Raw genomic sequence first — 18,800 nt, forward strand, 5'->3', positions numbered from 1 at the left:
CTCTTCAATAAATGGTGTTGGGAAAATTGGACAGATATATGCAAGAAAATGAAACTAGACCACCAACTTACACCATACACAAGAATAAACTCAAAATGGATAAAGGACTTAAATGTACGACAGGAAACCATAAAAATTCTAGAAGAATACAAAGGCAACAAAATCTCAGACATATGCCAAAACAATTTCTTCACTGATACAGCTCCTAGGGCAGCTGAAACTAAAGAGAAACTGAACAAATGGGACTACATCAAAATAAAAAGCTTCTGCACAGCAAAAGAAACCATCAACAAAACAACAAGAAAACCCACCTCGTGGGAAAACATATTTGCCAACGTCATATCTGATAAGGGCTTAATCTCTAAAATTTATAGGGAACTCATACAATTTAACAAAAAGAAGATAAACAATCCAATCAAAAAATGGGCAAAGGATCTAAATAGACACCTTTCAAAAGAGGACATTCAGAAAGCCAAGAGACATATGAAAACATGCTCAAAGTCACTAATCATCCGAGAGATGCAAATCAAAACAACAATGAGGTACCATCTCACACCTGTCAGAATGGCCATCATCAACAAATCAACAAACGACAAGTGCTGGAGAGGACGTGGAGAAAAAGGAACACTTGTGCACTGCTGGTGGGAATGCAGACTGGTGCAGCCACTATGGAAGGCAGTATGGAGGTTCCTCAAAAAATTGGAAATGGAACTCCCATTTGACCCTGTGATCCCACTTCTAGGAATATATCCCAAGAAACCAGAAACACCGATCAGAAAGGATATATGTACCCAGATGTTCATAGCAGCACAATTCACCATAGCTAAGATCTGGAAACAGCCTAAGTGCCCATCAGTAGATGAATGGATTAGAAAACTGTGGTACATCTACACGATGGAATACTATGCTGCTGTTAAAAAGAAGGAACTCTTACCATTTGCAACAGCATGGATGGAACTGGAGAGCATTATGCTAAGTGAAACAAGCCAGTCAATGAAGGAAAAATACCACATGATCTCACTCTTTCATGGATAATTAAGACCATTACAAACCTTTGAACAATAATAAATACAGTGGCAGAGCTGCCTCAAACTGATTGTCGGACTGCAGTGGGAAGGCCAGGGAGGGTTGGGGGACTGGAGGGAGGGGAGTAAGAGATCAACCGAAGGACTTGTATGCACCCATATAACCATAACTAATGGACATAAGACACTGGGGGGTAAGGGAGGGCAGGGGCTTGTCAAGGGCGGGGGGGAAAAAAGGACACTTATGTAATACCCTTTGTAATACTTTAAGCGAAAAATAAAAAATAAAAATAAAAAAACAAAGGGGCAGAGAAAAAAAAAAAAAGATTAGTCCATGTGAAAAATGAATAAAATATAACCAATGACTCAGGGATTTTCCATCTGAACACTAAGGCTATTCAAAAATGAATAATTTCAAACAAAATATAGTGATCATAGATACCTCTACTTATACTTTCTCTCAGTATATTCACAGTAAGACATCATTTTTATTGGTATTTGAATAAAATTTTCATTATGTTCCTACTGATAACTTTGACTCCAGGGCAAAAATATAGCATGTACTTAATATTAAATAAACTAAGATAATTCTATATGCTATCACAATAAGTAGTTCTCAGCAGATCTTAATGAAATGATCAGGAGTTGAGCTGGGAGAGTACCCATATTTCAGTGCCTATTCCCTGATGAGAAAGTCATGGACAGATACCAAAATCAGCCTACACAGAGTAAAGACTTTCTTTTTTTGGCTTTAATATATAATCAATTTTTAATACATTCTTACCTGTATTGTTATCATAGAATTTGATGTGCCTGTCTTCATGAGCAGTGATGCTGATGGGAAGAGTGGGGTGACTAATGACTCTATTTATTTGGCAGGAAGAGTTGGCTGCTAAAAAGAAAAAATTAAAAACAACACAAATTAGTCAAAGCTACTATTTCTTCACACAAAAGAGAACTGAATACTCTCCTAAGAGACTGAAAAAGTAAATGATGTCACTTTAGTGTTTTAGTTAGTTTATTCTGAAATTGTGTTCATAATTTTAATGTTAGGAAATGAGAGCTGCCAGAGCAATACTATTCTGATAAATCTAGAGGTACTACCTGCTACCTATGTTTAGCAACTTCAGCCTAAACTGCGATTGTCTGGATTAAGAATAAAGATGGGAAGCAATGTTTAAAAAGCCCCAAACAAAATAATTCTGTAACATATTCTTCACAACCTGAGAAATTATCTCCTGGCTTCCTGTATCCAATAAGAAGCTTCAGATTTGGGATTTTGAGAGGCACAACTTAATCTATCTTCTAATCAGTAAGGAGCAGTGTCAAATTATATCATTAATATAAAGTTAAGTTGGTTGAAAAAATACTATGAGAAATGAAAAATATTTTATATTCCAAATAAGTATTTTCTTCAAACAAAATTGAAAACTAATCATTTGGCATAAAATCAACTTGACTCCTTTTTGGAATAAATAGGTCAAATGCTATTTCAAATAGTATAGTTATAAATGTGCATAACCTTAACCCAAATACTTAAAATCAATTGTAAGTCATTATATCCTTCTAATTAAGCAACTATGTTCTGTGATTTAGCATGCTGAAGACTTTAGAATGACAAGCTTTTTTCAGAGTCAACTCTTTCACTGTGATGAAGACTACTTAAAGACTATTATACATACTCGTATCTAGATTGGATTCTAAAGTGAGAATCCGTTGTTGTGTTTCCATGTTAAAGATGCTTGTATATCCTTTGCTGAATGATGCTACCATAAGGCTCGGGTCACTGCTTACTAGATCCACAGAGGCAGGGATTCCAAATTCTAAAAAAGTCAGAACATATTCATAGAGAATGCTAATTAGAGGGTCTTCTTAACAATGTGCTTAAAATATAGCAAAACAAATAATAGCATGATTTCCTTGAGGAAAAATAAGGCTCGACATTAGGATAAGAATTTGCTCACTGCCATTCAATGGAGATTATTTCTTTTTTTTTCTTTTAGCCCTAGCCTATTTCGTTACTCTTACCTGTTCAGCACATCTTCTACCTATTACTCACCTAATACATAAATGGAATGCAAGCCTTTATTCAAAAAATAAATGAAAAACATGTATGGACTACAAGTTTTGCTGCTTCTACCTCAACCTGGAGCTTAGAGTGGCATCATTGGAAATTCTTCATTTTAAAAGCCCATCTCTTAGTAGGAATTCTAACTTATCAAAAACATGGAATTTAAGAAGTAAAGCTCCAAATTGTTACTGGTAATCATGCAAATATTAAATGCAGGCAACTCATCAAAACCTAAACACACATTATCACAGCTCAAGAATAAAGAAGGTATTTTTATTTATCATCTATAATAGGTAAAACTTGGTTAAAACTTGAAGCTTATTTATAAACATAAAAAATAGAATATGCATATATGAATATAACCTGATTTTTCCATTTGGTTCAAAATCTAAAGCAAACAGTTTAAAAATGTGTATATTACAGAAGATATATTAATGGCCAATAAGCACACAAATAAAGTGCTCAAAAGAATTAGCCACCAAAGAAATGCAAATTAAATCACAATGAAATACTGCTACACCAAATGTTAGTAACTAAGGATGTAGAACAACTGGAATTCTCATACATTGCTGTCAGTGGTGTAACATGGCATAACCACTCTGGGAGAAAGTCTGGCAATTTCACATAAGGTCAAACACACAATTCTACTCCAAGTCTTTACCCACCTATAATAAAAACATATGCATGTTCACAGCAGCTTGTTCAAAACAGTCAAAAACTGAAAACAATCCAAATGTCCATTAAGAAGTAAATGAATAAACACACTGTGCTTTAATAAAATACTACTAAACAATATAAATAAATTATTGATACTTACTACAACATGGATGAATCACAAAAATATTATCATGAGAGTAAAAGGCCAGACACAAAAAGAGTACACATGTTATGATTTCATTTATATGAAGTTTTAGAATAGACAAAACTAATCTATGATGAAAGAAATCACAACAGTGGGTACCTGTGGGTGGGAATGGGGAGAGGGGATGGACTGGGAAGATCATAAAAAAAGTTTATGGAGGTAAAGGAAATGTTCTATATCTTGATGCAAGAGTTATGCATTTGTCAAACTCATTAAAATGTATTCTTATAATTTATATACAGTAAAAACCAGATTATATCTCAACTAAAAATTTTTTAAAGATGTGTTCTTTCACCAAATACTACGTTTTTAAAACTTATACATAATATTAGTAAGTTGAAAATTCAAATATATATATTTTTACAACTTCAAAAACCCTTCAAATTAAGTTTAAACAGTAAGAGTTTATGGAATCATTTATTTATTTGCATGTTTGTTTTTATAATAAGACATAGATAATTTAGAATTTTATAAAAGATTCAGTGAAATAATTTTAAAAGTATGTACCTTGATTATCATTAAACACACTTAAGGCTGGAGCAACCTCCGTTGTGTTCCATAGACGAAGAGTGCCATCTGCTGAGCAGGACAGCAAACGCTGGTGAGCTGCACTGTAAGCCAGACCCCAGACGGCGTCGGTGTGGCCGAGCAGAGGGCCCCTTAGAACAGAAGGGTCTACAGAGAACATCAAGAAGGCAAAGTCAGGAGAAAGACAACTTACAAAGGTACTTAGAGTCCAGAGAAAACAAAAGGACATGATAACAGTATAAAATATGCTTCCTACTGTCTATAATTTTTTCTGAAATGCTGTAATTAAAAATAGGCTTGGAAATATGCAAATGTAGGGTTTAAAATTTAGAAATTAAAATTACAAAGTACACATTTTTCTATTTTAAAAAATTAGGCATTTCATTCTCCCTCCCTTTTTTCTTCCATGACTAGATATTTTAAAGAGCATGTTAACACAAACAAATCACCTGAATTTAACTACTTTAGAGAAAACACACTCACATTCCCTGAGAACATGAAGAGAGATCCCTCCCTCCTCCACCTCCTTGAGCACTATGGATACACTCCTTCAGGCCACTTCTCCCACAGTACCACGGTTATTCCTGGGAGCAACGGGCCTCTCACATAAAGGACATGAACTGAGACCTACAGAAACCCCCAAATTCTCAAACAGCAGTAACTGACATATGAATGATGTGCAGGGGGGAGAGGGAGGGAGGGAGGAGGCAGGGAGAGGGTCACTTAGCACTATTTCATGATGAAAGTAAATTTCAAACTATTAATCCTCACCTTCAAGATGGCTCACAGAGGTTAAGTTTAAAATGTTACTGTTGTTATCTGTCCCATATCCTCTCTCAGTTATATCCTAAAGTACTTATTAAAGTCATACTGGTGTTAGGCACTATGCTATATGCCAGGCCACACAGATGATTAAGACACAATATCATCTTTGTCCTCAAGACAGTATGACAAGTACAGTAATAGTGACAGAAACCAGTTACATGGACAGTAACTGGGATGAGCGAAAGCTTCTTAGGGAGAATGACACCTAGAGTGTACAGATGTCGGCAGGCAAATAGAAGAGTCGTTCCTGGTAAAAGAGGCAGTGCCTACAAAAATCACAGAAGGAACAATAGTGTGATATGTGAGGAGATAAGCAACTAAGAATTACCGGAGTATGAAGTTTGAGGCAGGAAGTAGATGAGATGAAGAGTGGCTAGTTTATAGTGAGACTTCTATGACATATTAAGGTACTTAGTTATCCTAAAAGCAGTAGGGAAGGGTTTCCCAGGGACAGCAGGGTAAAGTGCCTACTTAATAAGGTAATTGCAAAGAAAATAGACTAAACAAAATCAAGATGAAGGCAAGGGGACTGTTTCATTAGACAGAGTGATGATGAAGACCCAAGCCAGGGCAGTGGCAAAAAGGACAGAGCAGGAGTAAATTTTAAAAAATATGTAGGAATGACATCAAAAGACTAAGTAATAAGTAAGGTGTGGATAGTAAAACAGGAATCAAGGATAATCTGTAGGTTTCTAATTTGGGTAATTCTGTAGAGCCACCAACTAATAAATAATATATGGGAGAAGAAATACAGCACTTGAGAGGATTTATGGACAATGAGACAGCCACTTTAACATCTTCTAAAGGCAGTCTGAAGCTTAAAGAGGAGACTTATGAGCCAACAGCATATAAAATTGTGGCAGCTGCCGAAACCGGTTTGGCTCAGTGGATAGAGCGTCGGCCTGCGGACTGAAGGGTCCCAGGTTCGATTCCGGTCAAGGGCATGTACCTGGGTTGCGGGCACATCCCCAGTAGGAGATGTGCAAGAGGCAGCTGATCGATGTTTCTCTCTCATCGATGTTTCTAACTCTCTATCTCTCTCCCTTCCTCTCTGTAAAAAATCAATAAAATATATTTAAAAAAAAAATTGTGGCAGCTGATTCAATCTGAAAAAGAATATGTGAACAATGCAAAGAATGAGTTAGGGCCTAGACCTTGATAAATGCCAATATTTAAGATAAGAAAAAGAAAAGGAGTTTATGAAGGATAGGGAACAGAAATTGTCACAGAGTTACATGTCAAAAATGCCAATAGTGAAAAAAAAAAAAAAAAAAGCCAATAGTGGACAAATTTAAAAGAGGATGGAATGGTCCACAGTTTCAGAGAGCCAATACATCTAGTAAAATAAGGACTGTAAAATACCCTTTGGATCAGGACTGAAAATCTTGTTATACTTCAGTGGTGTCACCAGGAATACAAAGGGAGATGGTGCCCAGGGAAAGGACATGGAATTATTAACAAGTGACAGTGTTTTCCACCATCAAGGAGACAGAGATGGTGAAGGAAAGAGAGTCTAAACAGAAGCCAGGGAGGGAAATAAAGCCAGAAAAGGCTTCCCCTTGCTCAGGATGGGGTGATACCTTAATTTATTTATATGCTCAGGGGATGAGAAGAGAACAAAGAGATTAAAGATGAGAGCCAGAGAGACCTGGGGTGGAGAGTGGGGGAGGGTACCACGCAGCCTCAAAGGAAACAAGAGACAATGGGGTCAAGAGCAAAAGCAGAAGGGTTGGCTTGGGACAGAATGAGGACAACTGATCGATCCTCTGTTAGATAAAGAAGTAAGGAAAAGCATAAAACACATAAATGAGCAAGAGAACTGGGAAGAGAGAGGAGGCTCACCTCTCACAAAAATATATGTTAAATGCTTATTAAATAAATGTTGGAAAATTTTTTATTTATTGAATTTCTTATATTTACTTTGGTTTGGTGATAAAATTAATCTAAAGTGATAATGAAAATAAAATATGGTTTAATGGTAAATATGACACTTTGTACCATTCTAGAATTTAAGAAAACACCAAACAGTCAATTCCTAAACCAGTTTTTACAAGGAATTTTATGTAATAGCTAGTGACAGATTATAATAAGGATTTGTGCCTCCTGGAGCTTCTGAATTTATAAGACCTTTCAAATATTTTGGTGCCATGAACTTGAAAAGTTATTAGCCTCTATGCCATCCAATAATTGATCAAAAAGATGATGCCAACATGCATTTTCCTTCAAAGTTGTTTATTAGAATAGTGATGAAATATGATTACAGATTAGTAATAATGTATCAAGTACTGCTCAGATGCCTAAAATGAGGAAAACAACTGTCAATCAAGCCAGCAGCTCCCATCAATAAGACTTTGGGTGTTGGGAACTGTTTTCTCAGGAAGAACACATTTTTTCTTTTACATTATATATCAAATTGGTTCTTAAATATAGGAGGAGTTCTTTTGAACAAAATAAAGATATAGTTCTCTTTTATCAATTTATTTTTAAAAATATCTCATTTTCTCCTTTAATGCTATGTAAAATGTATAAAAAGAAAACATTTTATTCTTTCATATCTTTGGAGACTCACATACCATAGGAGTCATAGGGGTCGATGTTGGGGTTGGTCGTGTTCCAGCCCTGGATCAGTCCATCGGTACCACCACTGTAACACTGCTCACCGTTGCTGCTCATCACCACACAGAGCACTGGACCTCTGGGAGATAACAATCAATTTCTAGTCTCAAAAAGAATCTGATGATAAGACTTACTAAAATTAAGAATACTTAATTATTCAAATGGCTTTCTATTTTTTAGTTTTGTACAACGAATGATACTATCAAAGCATTGTTCATTTTTCTTCCTCTACTAAACCCAAAGTTGGTAGACTATGGCCTATGGGTCCAAACCAGCCAATGGTCTGCTTTTGAACAATCCTCAAACTAAGAGTGCAGCTTACATTTTTAAAAGGGTTATAGGTCCAAACTAAACTAAAGTGTGTGTGTGTGTGTGTGTGTGTGTGTGTGTGTGTGTGTGTCTTGCAAAGCCTACAAATATTTACTATCTAAACCTTTATATAAAAAATATTGTGGCCCTAGCCAGTTTGGCTCAGTGGATAGAGCGTCTGCCTGCAGACTGAAGGGTCCTGGGTTTGATTCCAGTTAAGAGCACATGCCCAAGTTGCAGGCACGATCCCAGTGGGGAATGTTCAGGAGGCAATTGATCAACGATTCTCTCTGATTATTGATGTTTCTATCTGTCTTTCCCTCCCCCTTCCTCTCTGAAATCAATAAAAATATATATATTTTTTAAAAGTATTGTGATCTCTGTGTTACAAAGCAAGTGACCATGGATATTCCTTAAGCTTAAAAGGAAAAGCAATATGTGATCACAATAACAAATTCTTGAATATTTTTATGTAGGTTATCTTTAAGGTGAAAAAAGTCAGGATTTCTAATATTTCAACCTAATTGCCTCAACTTTCTTTTAAGAAAGATATAAACATTATTTAAACATCATGCAAATAAAATATAATTTCAGCAAGGATCCCTATTTGGTAGTGATAAACTTATTTTTAACATTATGTGCCTGTTTCTTTTACAATTACAAAAAAAAAGATACTAAATACAAAAATACATAACACAAATACATAAGTGAAAGAAAATAAAATATTCTAATCTGGCTGATTTATAGTGATGTTGATTTTTTAAAAAGCACATACTTACTTATGAGCCCTGAATGTATAGATAGGCTCCACATCAAGAGATGTACTCCTAAATCAGAGAGAAAAGACAGCTTTTACCTCTCTAAGTTTCAGCAGTAAACAATATTACTGAATTACATCATAAATTCTGGATTCAATTTCCAGTGCTGTTAGGCAAATTATTTAATCTTCTGGAATTTCAGATTCCTTTATGTTTAAAATAAAACAAACAAAAAATAGGATGACACCAAATACAAGATTAAATGAGATTCTACAAGAAAAACAGTTTAGGACAGGACCATACACTTTCTGTAATTTCCTGGTATTTCCATGTGGGTTAATATGTCTGTCCTTAACACTTACAGAAACTGTCCAAGTCATCAGTTCATTCATTACTCAGAATACTCTACAGTGCCTAAACTGGCCATGACTATCAATGGAAACTGGATTTAAAGTCCAATACTGACCATATCCTACATTGTATGCACATTTTTATAGGCATATGGTCTCTCTCCTCAAGTCATTTCCAAAGTTTCAAGTTCAAAGATGAACAGGACACTGTTATTTACAAGTGAAGGTATTATTACTAAGTTATCACCAACAAGAAACGTGTTTCAATATTTTTCTTAAAATTTAGTCAAGAACATATGCTGACACATTCACATTCTCTAGTCTAATATGATGCCCACTGTGACCAAAGAACCAGAAAGACAAAGAGCACAATTTATAACCAGAAGTAATTTTTTTATCTAATCCAAGTGAGGATTCACTTGGTTTTAGCAAGATCTGGTGCAGCTGACAAATACTGATAAATCAAGTATTTATCTAGTCTATATATGACTCACAGAAGGACTGTCACTGATCTCTTTTAAATGGGCAACAGATATCCTCTACCAATAATAAAAATTCTGTAATCTCCTCCATTTGAAATTCATTTCTACTCTTCTAATAACAGAAATGCCTGACACTATAGAAGGGTCTTTGCTGGCAGATGCTGGGTTCTGGACCATATGACCCAAGGAAGAAAGGGGCTCCAATAAGGACCCCAACAAGTGAGATTAGGGCTAGCTTGGTGACTGATAAAAGGGTTTGCACCAACTCATGTCTGTCCATGTCTACAGAAAAACCAAGGGGGCCAAGACTAGCAGTTTTACGATGGCAACAACACTGCCTTTCAGTCTAGACATCTTGGTACAAATGGAAAGTATGAAAAGTACCTAAAGGGTCAAGGCAAAAAGACAAGGCCAAAGAGGGTCCCCCCTTCCCTCCCAGTTAACCTTCCCTCCCTTCCACTCCAAAAGTCCAAAGCTTGGAAACAATGGAACAGATTGGGGTGGAGTGTGATGATCATACATGCCTATACCTATTTACAGCAATAGGAGAACTTTCAGTACATTTAAAGGGCTCCCCAAATGTGACAAACATTTAAAATACTGTATAAGGATTGTAATTAGGATTCCTGCGGAACCAGATCACACCATTCCTCCCTAAGTGTCAGTTTTCTAACCTAGTATTAGACTGTGAGTATAAAGGGGAAAACACTCTAAATTATATGACATGGTGAAGAAAGAGCAGAAGAGATATATGAGAATTCAATAGTAAATAATAAGGTCAGTATTTTCTGCTGAAAATCTGTTAATTAAAATATTCAAATAAAGTTAAAGTAGAATATTCTCACTTTTTGGCTGGTGCTGTTTTCTGTAAATTCCACATTTTTAATGTGTGATCTTCTGATGCTGTTATCAAAACAGGCTCAATGGGGTGGAAAGCAAGGGCTCGAATACCATCAAAGTGACTTCTTAACGTAAATTTAGGGTTCCATGTCTTCCTCAGTGCATCTTTATTATTTGCTATCTATTAAAGAAACAAAAGAAAAATACCTATACACTTAGATCAGGATAGAGAAAAAACTATATTTCAACATTAATTCTTGCTGATTTATCATTAAACCATCACATTTTGCAACTTTCAAAACAATATAATTTTTAAATGTAAATAACCAAATCAATAAGCAAAATTAGTAATAGGTCAACAGTGGTTTTCTTTGAAGAAATATAAGCACTATAATAAGAAAACACGTTACTATCCAATACAGAAAGAGGATGAAATAATTTAATAAGGTAAAATAAATCTTCAGTAGGATGATTAAAAACAACAAGTAATTTCAACCTAAATTATTCATCCTAGTACAGAAACTAATTTTGGGTAAAAGTTGAAAAACCAAGTTATCTTTAAACATGTTAACATTATAGAATATTATCATACTTTTGAGATTTTCAATACTCTCTAATAACTAAATTTTTTCATCAAATTGGTAACAAAGTTTATAAACTGGAAACATAAAATGTTAAAATTAGAAGAGATAATCAAATGTTACAAAAATAGATTTTATTGATAAAACACACACATCATTGTGTTGTTTTTCTCCACATAAACTCCATCTCAACACTGAAAAAAAAAGCACAATGTTTTCATTTCAAGTAACAGGAAAGCTAACGAGGTTGGTCTATGACAGTGATGGCGAACCTTTTGAGCTCGGCGTGTCACCATTTTGAAAAACCCTAACTTAACTCTGGTGCCATGTCACATATAGAAATTTTTTGATATTTGCAACCATAGTAAAACAAAGATTTATATTTTTGATATTTATTTTATATATTTAAATGCCATTTAACAAAGAAAAATCAACCAAAAAAATGAGTTTGCGTGTTACCTCTGACACGCATGTCATAGGTTCGCCATCACTGGTCTATGACTTTACACTCGCACCATGTATGAACTCTTCACACTCCAGGCGCAGATCCAGGGGAAGACAGAGTCTAAGAAGGAGAGTCTGATATTCGGAGTTTTTCCCCAGACAGCGTTTACTGACACCAGAGTGGAAGGCTGAGAGGTGGAGCTGTGCTTCTGACTCCTCTGCAGTACAGGGGGATGCAAACTGGTGTCCAAAAACTGGGGCTCGGTGAACTACCTTGCTTTGGGTTTTGATTTCAAAGGGCTGCATCCTAGACATAAGAGTAAACTGGAAGAACACAAGCCTTTGCAGGGACTGCAGATGAGCTATATATAGATCATGTCCACACCTGAAAATGGAGTGAGGTGATATAGATTTCTAGTGGCTGCAAATTTCTAGGCAGTTGATAGAAGCAAATTAAAATATACTCTCTGGGGGAAGATACCATCCTAGGCTCAAAGTTATTCTACAGACAATTTTTCAAATATAGTTGTTTGGACATAATAAAAGATAACGGTGCCCATATGAGATAATCCTATCTAATAAATAGGGAATATGCTAATTGACTGCCCCACCCTCAAAGATGGTGGCAGCCACAGCCAATAAGAAGGGAATATGCTGACTGTCCCACCGTCAAAGATGGCGGTACCCACAGCCAATAAGAAGGGAATATGCTAACTGACTGCCCCACCCTCAATGATGGCGGTACCCACAGCCAATAAGGAGGGAATATGCTAATTGACTGCCCCTCCCTCAAAGATGGCGGCACCCAGTCCGCTCAGCCCTGCTGGGGCGGCAGGCTCGAGCAGCCACTCCAAATGCCTGCCTCCGGAGACCCCCAGCCCCTCAGCCTCGGATGGCGGCTGCCCAGCTGCCCAGGGCCGCCCAAGGTTCAGGTAACCAGGGCCGGCCGAGGCTTGCGCTGCCGGCAGTGGCAGCAGCAGAGGTGTGATGGGGCATTGCCTTCCCCTGATCATCGGGTTGCCTCCCGCCCGAGGGCTCCCAGACTGTGAGAGGGGGCAGGACAGGCTGAGGGACCCCCTCCAGTGCATGAATTTTCATGCACCAGGCCTCTAGTAAAACATAAATGAAAACAAGCAGAAACAACACATAATAGTAACAGAACTAGAGTTTCTGATTCAAATTTTAAAATAATCATGCTCTCTATGTCTAAGAAGATAAAAAAGCAAAAGTTACAATTTTGGAGGAAATCTGTAAACAATGAGGAATTCTAGAAGCAAAAATATAAGACCTCAATCAATTAGTTTAATTACAAATTTCACATAACTGAAGAGAAAAGTAGTGAACTGGAAGATGGGGGCCATAAAATAATCTAGATTGAAGTATGAAAAATAAAAGATGAAAAATACAGAAAAAGGAAATAGGAGACAGAGGTTATAGAAAGAAGATCTAACAATATAACTAGAGTTATATTATGGGGGGGACAGTGATAAATAGAGTAGTGCAACAGCAGTATTTGAAGATAAATGGCTGAGAACTTTACAAAGCTAATGATCTAAGAAGTTTAATAAAAAGAAAACTAAACCTTGGTTGACAATCAGGACCTAGGGAAATATCAGTCAGAGGAAAAAAATAATCAGACTACCATTGTATGAACAATAGAAATGACAGTTGATTTTAGCAGACTACAACAAAAAAGGACAATGAAATAATATATCTAGAGTGCTTAAAAAAAAAAACAACCCTTGGTAATTAGAATTCAATACTAGAGATAAGTTAACCCATTTAGGTGAAATAAAGAAAATTTAAAAAAACCAGAAACAGATTACTGGCCACCAGTAGATAGATCTTCACTAGAGAGAGGATCTTTCACTTCTTAGAATAAAGGGAAAGTGATCCCAGATGGAAAGTCAGACACACAGGGAAAATGGAAAAAAGCAAAATGAATAATGTAAATCAGTGGTTCCCAAACTTATTTGGCCTACCGCCCCCTTTCCAGAAAAAAATATTACTCAGCCCCTGGAAATTAATTTTTTTTAAAAATTTTAATAGCAGTTACTCATCGCCCCCAAATGCACCTGTGGCCATCACTGCCCCCCTGGATCGCTGCAGCGCCCAGAGGGGGGCGGTAGAGCCCACTTTGGGAATCACTAGTGTAAATGGATAATCCTAACTTAATATTGAGTGTACAAAGCAGTACCTTGTTGGAGATAAATGTATAGAGAAATAAAATATATAACAAGAATGACATTAAGCATTTGAGAATCGAAGATGGCGGCATAGGTAAACACCGGAGACTGCCGCCGTGGACAACCACTTCAAAAATACAACTAAAAGTCGGAGCGGACATCAACCAGAACCACGGGAAGGCTGGCTGAGGAGAGTCTCTTCAACTAGAAGCAAAAACAACAGCATTCCGACGCTCAGCGGAGGCGCAGTGTGGAAAATTTAAAGGTACGGCGGTGCCGCGGTGAGGGTGCGCGCGCAAAGCGGGCTGGCGGCTGAGGGCGCGAGTGTCGTTTTCAATCAGGAGCGAGTCTCAGACTCTGGGCTACAGATCCAGGCGAGTCTCTAGGGACCCAGACTCAAACGGGAGAAGCGGGACTGTCTGGCTACGGCCCCTCCGAGGTTTGCAGCGATTGCTGGGACAGAGAGGCAGAGCCCCTGGGGACGGACTGAGAGCGGCCATAGCTGCTCCCTCCCCCCCGCCCTGTTGAGCCCGCCCCGCCCAAACCCTGCGCACAGCCATTTGCCGATCGCCTCAGGCTAGGGCTGGATTAGCGCCTCCCCTGAGGACTGAAGTTTTCCCACAGCTGATTTCCACCGCCAGTCGGCCTGGAGGTCAAATCCCTCTAGTGTTAACTACAACAATTAAGGCTTGGCTAGAACAAGACTGCGCACAGAGACCACAAGGGGGTGCACCAAGAAAGCATAAAAGATGAGGAGACAAAAAAACATGACAGAAATGGAGGATATGGAGCTAAGAATCGCAATTTTGAGGGCTTGCCATAAATTTGTGCAGAGCCTCACGAAAACTAATGAGACCCTCGATGCTACGATAAAGAAATTAGAAAGTAAGCATACACGGACTGAAATAAAGAATATTATACCCAATAGCAGACCAGAGGAGTGCAAGAATCAAACCAAAGATTCGACAAAAAACACCCAATTGGAAAAGCATAATGAAAAAAGAATCCGAAAGTGTGAAGATAGTGTAAGGAGCCTCTGGGACAGCTTTAAGCGGACTAATATCAGAGTCATTGGAGTCCCAGAAGATGAGAGACAGCAAGATATTAAAAACCTATTTCAAGAAATAATGGCAGAAAACTTCCCCTACCTGGAGAAAGAAATGGACTTACAGGTCCAAGAAGCGCAGAGAACCCCAAACAAAAGGAATCCAAAGAGGACCACACCAAGACACATCATCATTAAAATGCCAAGAGCAAAAGACAAAGAGAAAATCTTAAAAGCAGCAAGAGAAAGAGGCTCAATTACCTACAAGGGAATACCCATACGACTGTCAGCTGATTTCTCAACAGAAACTTTGCAGGCCAGAAGGGAATGGCAAGAAATTTTCAAAGTGCTGAATACCAAGAACCTACAACCAAGATTACTTTATCCAGCAAAGCTATCATTCAGAATTGAAGGTCAGATAAAGAGCTTCACAGATAAGGAAAAGCTAAAGGAGTTCATCACCGCCAAACCAGTATTATATGAAATGCTGAAAGGTATCCTTTAAGAAGAGGAAGAAGAAGAAAAAGGTAAAGATACAAATTATGAACAACAAATATGCATCTATCAACAAATGAATCTAAGAATCAAGTGAATAAATAACCTGATGTACAGAATGAACTGGTGACTATAATGAATCAGGGACATAGAAAGGGAATGGACTGACTATTCTTGGGGGGTAAAGGGGAATGGGAGATTCGGGAAGAGACTGGACAAAAATCATGCACCTATGGATGAACTCAGTGGGTGGGGAGTGAGGGTGGAGGGTGGGGTGGGAGCTGGAAGGAGGGGAGTTATGGGGGGAAAAAAGAGGAACAAATGTAATAATCTGAACAATAAAGATTTAAAAAAAAAAAAAAAAAGAATGACATTATACACAGGGCATGAGTTTTGTTGTTTTTGTTAATCCTCACCTGAGAATATTTTTTCCATTGATTTTTTTGGAGAGAGTGGAAGGGAGGGGAAAAGGGGGAGAGAGAAAGAAATATCAATGTCAGAGATATTTGCCTCCTGCATGTACCCTGACCAGAGCTGGTGATCGAACCTGCAACCATGTGCCCCCTTGACCAGAAACTGAATCCTCGACTGGAATTTGCAACCCTTCGGTGTGCAGGTCAATGCTCTAACCACTGAAAACACTAGTCAGGGACAGGGTAGGAGTTCTAAAAATAGAGTTAAAAATGTTCAAAAGGTATGTGCATATAATATTTTTTAAAAATATTTTTATTGATTTCAGAGAGGAAGGGAGAGGGAGGGAGAGAAGCATCAATGATGAGAGAGAATCATTGATTGGCTGCCTCTTGCACGCCCCCCACTGGGGATCAAGCTCACAACCTGGGCATGTGCCCTTGACTGGAATCGAACCCGGGACCCTTCCATCCACAGGCTGATGTTCTATCCACTGAACCAAACCAGCCAGGGGTGTAATATTTTAATTGTAACCTCTAGGGTAATAATTAAAGGAGTAATCTATATACATAAGATCCTAATATGCAAACTGTCCCCGTGGGAGTTCAAGGAGATTGATCCCTTGCTATGATGTGCACTGACCCCCATGGGGCAGCATGGAACAAAGGAAGGCCCCGGCTGGCAGCCAGAAGGCCCTGATTGGTCCTGATCGCCAACCAGGCCTAGGAACCTACCCGTGCACGAATTTCATGCACTGGGCCTCTAGTGAGTGTATAAACTCCAAGGAATGGGGGAAGAGGAGAATAATAAAAAATAATCAATCCCAATATAGGCAAAAATAAGAGAAAAAACAAACACAGAACAGTGGCACAAAGAGATGACATGCTTAAATCCAAAGATATCAGTCACTACTTTAAAAAGAAATGGACTAAAAGCTCCAATTTAAAAGTTTGACAAAGGTTAGATAAAAAAAAAATAAGTCAACTAAATGGTGTTTTTAAAAGACAGATACAGAACACAAGGATACAAAAAAACTGAAAAACAATCTGTATCACATATGGGAAAAATGGAATGCAAGGAGTCAGTTTATATTAGGTTATTATAATGTATAACAAGAATGACATAGACATAGGGTGTGAGTTTTGTTGTTATTTTTGTTAATCATCACCTGAGGATATTTTTCCAGGTGAAGAAAAATGGACTAGGATGGGAGGTATAAAGAAATATGGATTTTAGCTGTTTTTGGAGGTAGAAAGCAAAACACCTACTAATGGACTTAGCACAGAGATTGTGAGTTTTGGATTTACAGGAAGCGGAGTGAGTGGTGAGGGTTCCTCCCTGGAGTACTTTCTTATCATAGTCATGGTTTGCTTAAGCATCTGGCCTACATCTTCCACGCATCAGAAGCTACACTGTATTCTCCAACAAAGATGATGAAGTAGTAGTCAGAGGATTTTAATGAAGAGGTAAAGATAGGTTGTAAATAGTTTATGAAATAAGCAACTGTTTTTCTGACAATTTATTATGATGAACAATTACAAATGCATTTATAAAACAACTGTGTTTTGATTGCATCAAGGTATGATAATTTCAATTTTGGTCCAAATCACTATGAGTCAGCCTTAAAACCTTCAGAGCACCCTATACACATCCCTACCTAATAACAGCTAAAATCACTTCTCAGCAGAATACTGATGTACTAAAGAAGCAAGACAAATGATATCTTTAGCCAGGCATGAATTTCAATTAATTACTGATGCTCTAAAACATAAAACAAAACTCAAACCTAGTAATGGAAAAGGGAAATCCTTCCTTTATCTAAAACCAATAAACAAGCTATACTAACGTACAGATTTAGGTAAAGCACGTAATTTTAATCCCTATATGATGTGGAAAATATTTTTATCTTTATAATATATCATGAATAAAATTCTATACTTGTGAAGTTTTGCTCCTTTATTAACATCTTTTTCTATAACATTAACTTTTTACTTTCAAGTATGAGTAAAGGCAACAAAAATAAAATGACCACTCACATCATATGTTAGTGAATCTGCTTCATTAGCCACAGTGAGGCCTGCCAATTCTCCAAGTCCCAGTTCATTTTCAAGGGCTTCATCTGCTCCCATGATGAATGACTTCCCAGAGGAAGGAGGAAATGTCAGTGCTTCCACTGAAAGAAGACAAAAGAACACAGAAACACCTCTATAGAGTCAATAATTAATCTTATAAGGGTATGTCTACATTTGATTATTTTAAAATGCTTTTAAACATAAAATTCAGTGAGCAGAAAATCCTGAAGAATTATTTGCTCTTTTTCATATCATAATCATAGCTAAAGGTGTCATCTAATTAGAAAAATAAAACATGAAACAAACCCATCGTTATTGTCCTTTCTTTTACACTACACAGAAAAATAATGTGTCTAAAGGAGAGTCAGTTTTCCTCACATGATAGTTCTTGCTAATTACCCAAATTATTTCTAGCAATTATTAAACATATATAGCAAGTAATTCTGAACACTGTTGGTCTCATTCAAATAAAATTGTTAATTCTATAACCTGGAGGAATGCAGAAAATTTCAAATAAAAATGGTACGACTGCCACGTGCTGATATGAGGCAAAACTATTACATAGCAACAGAAATCAGGATACCCTCTAAAGAGGAGAGAAGGGATAGTGATTAGAAGGACTTCTAGGGTCCTGGTCATGTCCTGCTCCTTGGCCTAGAGGCAGTGGTGACATGTTTGGGTTCCCTTTGTAATAATTCACTGAGCTACACTTTGGTGACTTCAGCAGTTTTCTGTAGGTATGTTATATTTCATTTAAGAATGCTTATTTTAAACAAAAATTCTTAAAATGTCCATTTAAACACTTTTCTTTAGTTTCCAACTGTGCTTCAAGATGTCATATTTATTTTGTGATAAATATAAATACCCTTACTTTATAGCACTGTACATATACCAATCCAA

At 37.2% G+C, this 18,800-nt stretch overlaps 1 protein-coding gene across 2 annotated transcripts in view; it reads right to left on the reverse strand.

Annotated features, from left to right (window-relative positions):
• Positions 1-18,800, reverse strand: part of STRN (striatin) — a 90,863-nt gene that overhangs the window by 16,466 nt on the left and 55,597 nt on the right. For both annotated transcript variants that reach the window (XM_070429011.1, XM_070429009.1), the window contains 7 exons: positions 17,865-18,001; positions 10,672-10,847; positions 9,016-9,063; positions 7,885-8,006; positions 4,466-4,633; positions 2,708-2,848; positions 1,810-1,917 (listed from right to left, as the gene is read on the reverse strand). In XM_070429011.1, coding sequence (XP_070285112.1) covers positions 1,810-1,917; positions 2,708-2,848; positions 4,466-4,633; positions 7,885-8,006; positions 9,016-9,063; positions 10,672-10,847; positions 17,865-18,001 — 900 coding nt within the window. The remainder of the gene's footprint in view (positions 1-1,809; positions 1,918-2,707; positions 2,849-4,465; positions 4,634-7,884; positions 8,007-9,015; positions 9,064-10,671; positions 10,848-17,864; positions 18,002-18,800) is intronic.

This window comes from Myotis yumanensis, unplaced genomic scaffold, assembly GCF_028538775.1.
Source record: "Myotis yumanensis isolate MYYU_CA2020_CCGP unplaced genomic scaffold, mMyoYum1.0.hap1 SCAF_11, whole genome shotgun sequence".
Classification (NCBI taxonomy): Eukaryota; Metazoa; Chordata; class Mammalia; order Chiroptera; family Vespertilionidae; genus Myotis; species Myotis yumanensis.